The sequence below is a fragment of the Bremia lactucae genome, linkage group LG7, assembly GCF_004359215.1.
Source record: "Bremia lactucae strain SF5 linkage group LG7, whole genome shotgun sequence".
NCBI classification, from domain to species: Eukaryota; Oomycota; class Peronosporomycetes; order Peronosporales; family Peronosporaceae; genus Bremia; species Bremia lactucae.
The window spans coordinates 1,954,671-1,956,798 of NC_090616.1; the positions used below are offsets into that span (position 1 = coordinate 1,954,671).

The 2,128-nt window shown below is 43.0% G+C and overlaps 2 protein-coding genes across 2 annotated transcripts; both read left to right on the plus strand.

Moving 5' to 3' along the window:
• Positions 1-266: 266 nt before the first annotated feature.
• Positions 267-476, plus strand: CCR75_008285 (uncharacterized protein; the record flags this gene model as incomplete). The annotated part of the gene is made up of 1 exon (XM_067966339.1): positions 267-476. One exon carries the CDS (start codon positions 267-269, stop codon positions 474-476), a length of 210 nt encoding a protein of 69 aa, XP_067816118.1.
• Positions 477-581: 105 nt separating this feature from the next.
• CCR75_008286 (uncharacterized protein) lies at positions 582-779 on the plus strand (the record flags this gene model as incomplete). Its single annotated transcript, XM_067966340.1, has 1 exon — positions 582-779. The coding sequence occupies one exon, from the start codon at positions 582-584 to the stop codon at positions 777-779; it is 198 nt and encodes a 65-aa protein (XP_067816119.1).
• Between the last annotated feature and the right edge of the window lie 1,349 nt (positions 780-2,128).

A 2,128-nucleotide genomic window follows, 5' to 3' on the forward strand; every position in this document is an offset into this window, starting at 1 on the left:
CGCTCCCGTGACGACACTTGATCAGAGTTCTTAGTGTGTTGGGTGAGGTCGCTAACGCGCCCACCACAACTGCCTCACTGCACGCAAGAGAAGCAGGTTTAACCGCTTCCTTGCTGTGCTAGGGTGTGTGCCTAAGTAGAGCGTGGCCGCATTACGACGTGCCCGCCTACAGTTCGTTTCAAAAAATATATCTCGTGTCAATCAAAGGCGTCAGCTCAGACTTTATGCCACTGTAGCGTATTATAAGCCTTGTCTTGAGCCAAACGATGGCTTCTCATCTCTATGGCGATTCTTCCACCGATATTGAGACGCTACGTGCCGCTATTGCCTCGAATACGCTGCCTAAACAAAAACTCTATGACGAATCGGAATTTGCCGGCTCGGAAGTTGCCTCGTTCATAGCTTTCTCTTCTTGTTGCGTCGAAGATATTGCAAAAGATACAGTGCACAACTTAGATGTAGCCATCAGCCGTTAGAAGCACTTCGTGAGACAAATGACTATTTCTAAAAGTTGCGGCTCACGAGGCTAATGGTTCAAGGATGAAGGTTTTTACAATATATTGCATTTTCTTGCTGGACTGATGGCTGGTTTTGCCGTTGAATTTGCTCTCACGAAACAGTGGCAATTGCACGTTTTACAAACACAAGCAAAAGCTCCCACGCTCTATGCCAAATTAGCAAATTTCTGTCGACGAATTCCTGCAACTCATACGCCGTGGCATCTCATTTCATTGCGCACAGAGAATATTCATTTTCTGGCGATAATTGGAATTGCGTAATAATTTAAAAGGATCGGGCTTTAATGAGTATATAACAAGCGGGGCTTCTAATTTTAAATGAGCGGATGAGGTCTCGCGTCCAAGTAGCACACTGTATTTAAGATAGTGGTGACGCGAGCATAAAATAAGTCAATAAATCGGTAGCAGGGTGTAGCCTAAAATTAATCATATCTCAGCTTTAACAATGCACCACAAGGGGGATTATGACCAGACCAGCAAACAAAAGGTCTCATAGTTTCAAGTCTTTTTCATAATATTTTTCTACTTAGTCTAGATGATCGTATATGACTTCAGTTGTAACGAGACACTACGACTTGTACTGCTTCAGTACAAGTCCACTTCGCACTGCTTCAGTTGCGAGTGGAGATGAAGACTTCTCTTAAGGCAACTAGCTATAAGAGGGTATAATGAAAACTGTATTAAATATAATTAAGTGTCTCTTGTTTCATCTTTGAAAATGCTAACTTAATTATAATCTAATACTTAACATCTAAATAAATTTTTATATCTATCTTATCTGTAACTCTCTCTTTGATTACTCCTACAGCTGATTAGTCTGCGAAATAAATAGGTATAAATGGTATATACCTATTTATGTATAAGAATTCTGAATATTACTATATAAAGTAATATCCTCCAAATATTATCTACCTTTTAGATAATACATTAATTAACAACCTTTAAGTGTTAATTTAATGTAACGAAACACCCCGTTACATCACCCCTCCCTTAAACGACAATCACTCTGCGTGTCATTGGATGGAGTGGTCGTCATGTGACCACTTAATTTTAAAACGATGTTGATTGGTCAGATCCATCATTGTAAATTCCATCGCATGAAGAATCAACTCATGCGGGGTAACGCACTGTTTTCTCTTGCGGCAGACGGAACGTCTGCCGTAGTGTCTTCCACTCGCACAACACTAGATGTTGCGAGTGCACGTAGTGATTCACCACGTGAATACGACCCCTCGTTGGAGGTCGACTACGAATGCGAGTCGGATGTAGTGGCCGACTCGGGGAGAATGGAACAGTCGCCTGATATACGTCAGGCGGCTGACTATGAGCCTTCGAATGATAGGGCTCATTCTGATACACGAGTAAACAGTCTATTCGGATCCGACGATGAGGATGATCCCTCATCGCCCGTACGATCTCCCATACGGTCCCCTGCACGTGTTTCTGTGCAAGGTGACGACGATGGCGTAAGCCATCGTAAGAAAAGTTCTTGTGGTACCCCTGCTTCAGTGGGTACCACTCAGGGGAGTGAAGACAGTAAATTGTCTCATCTCGCCCCTGAAAAGAAGCCGTGGCTTTTGCCAGAACGGCTTATCAATGGCTTGTCTGGA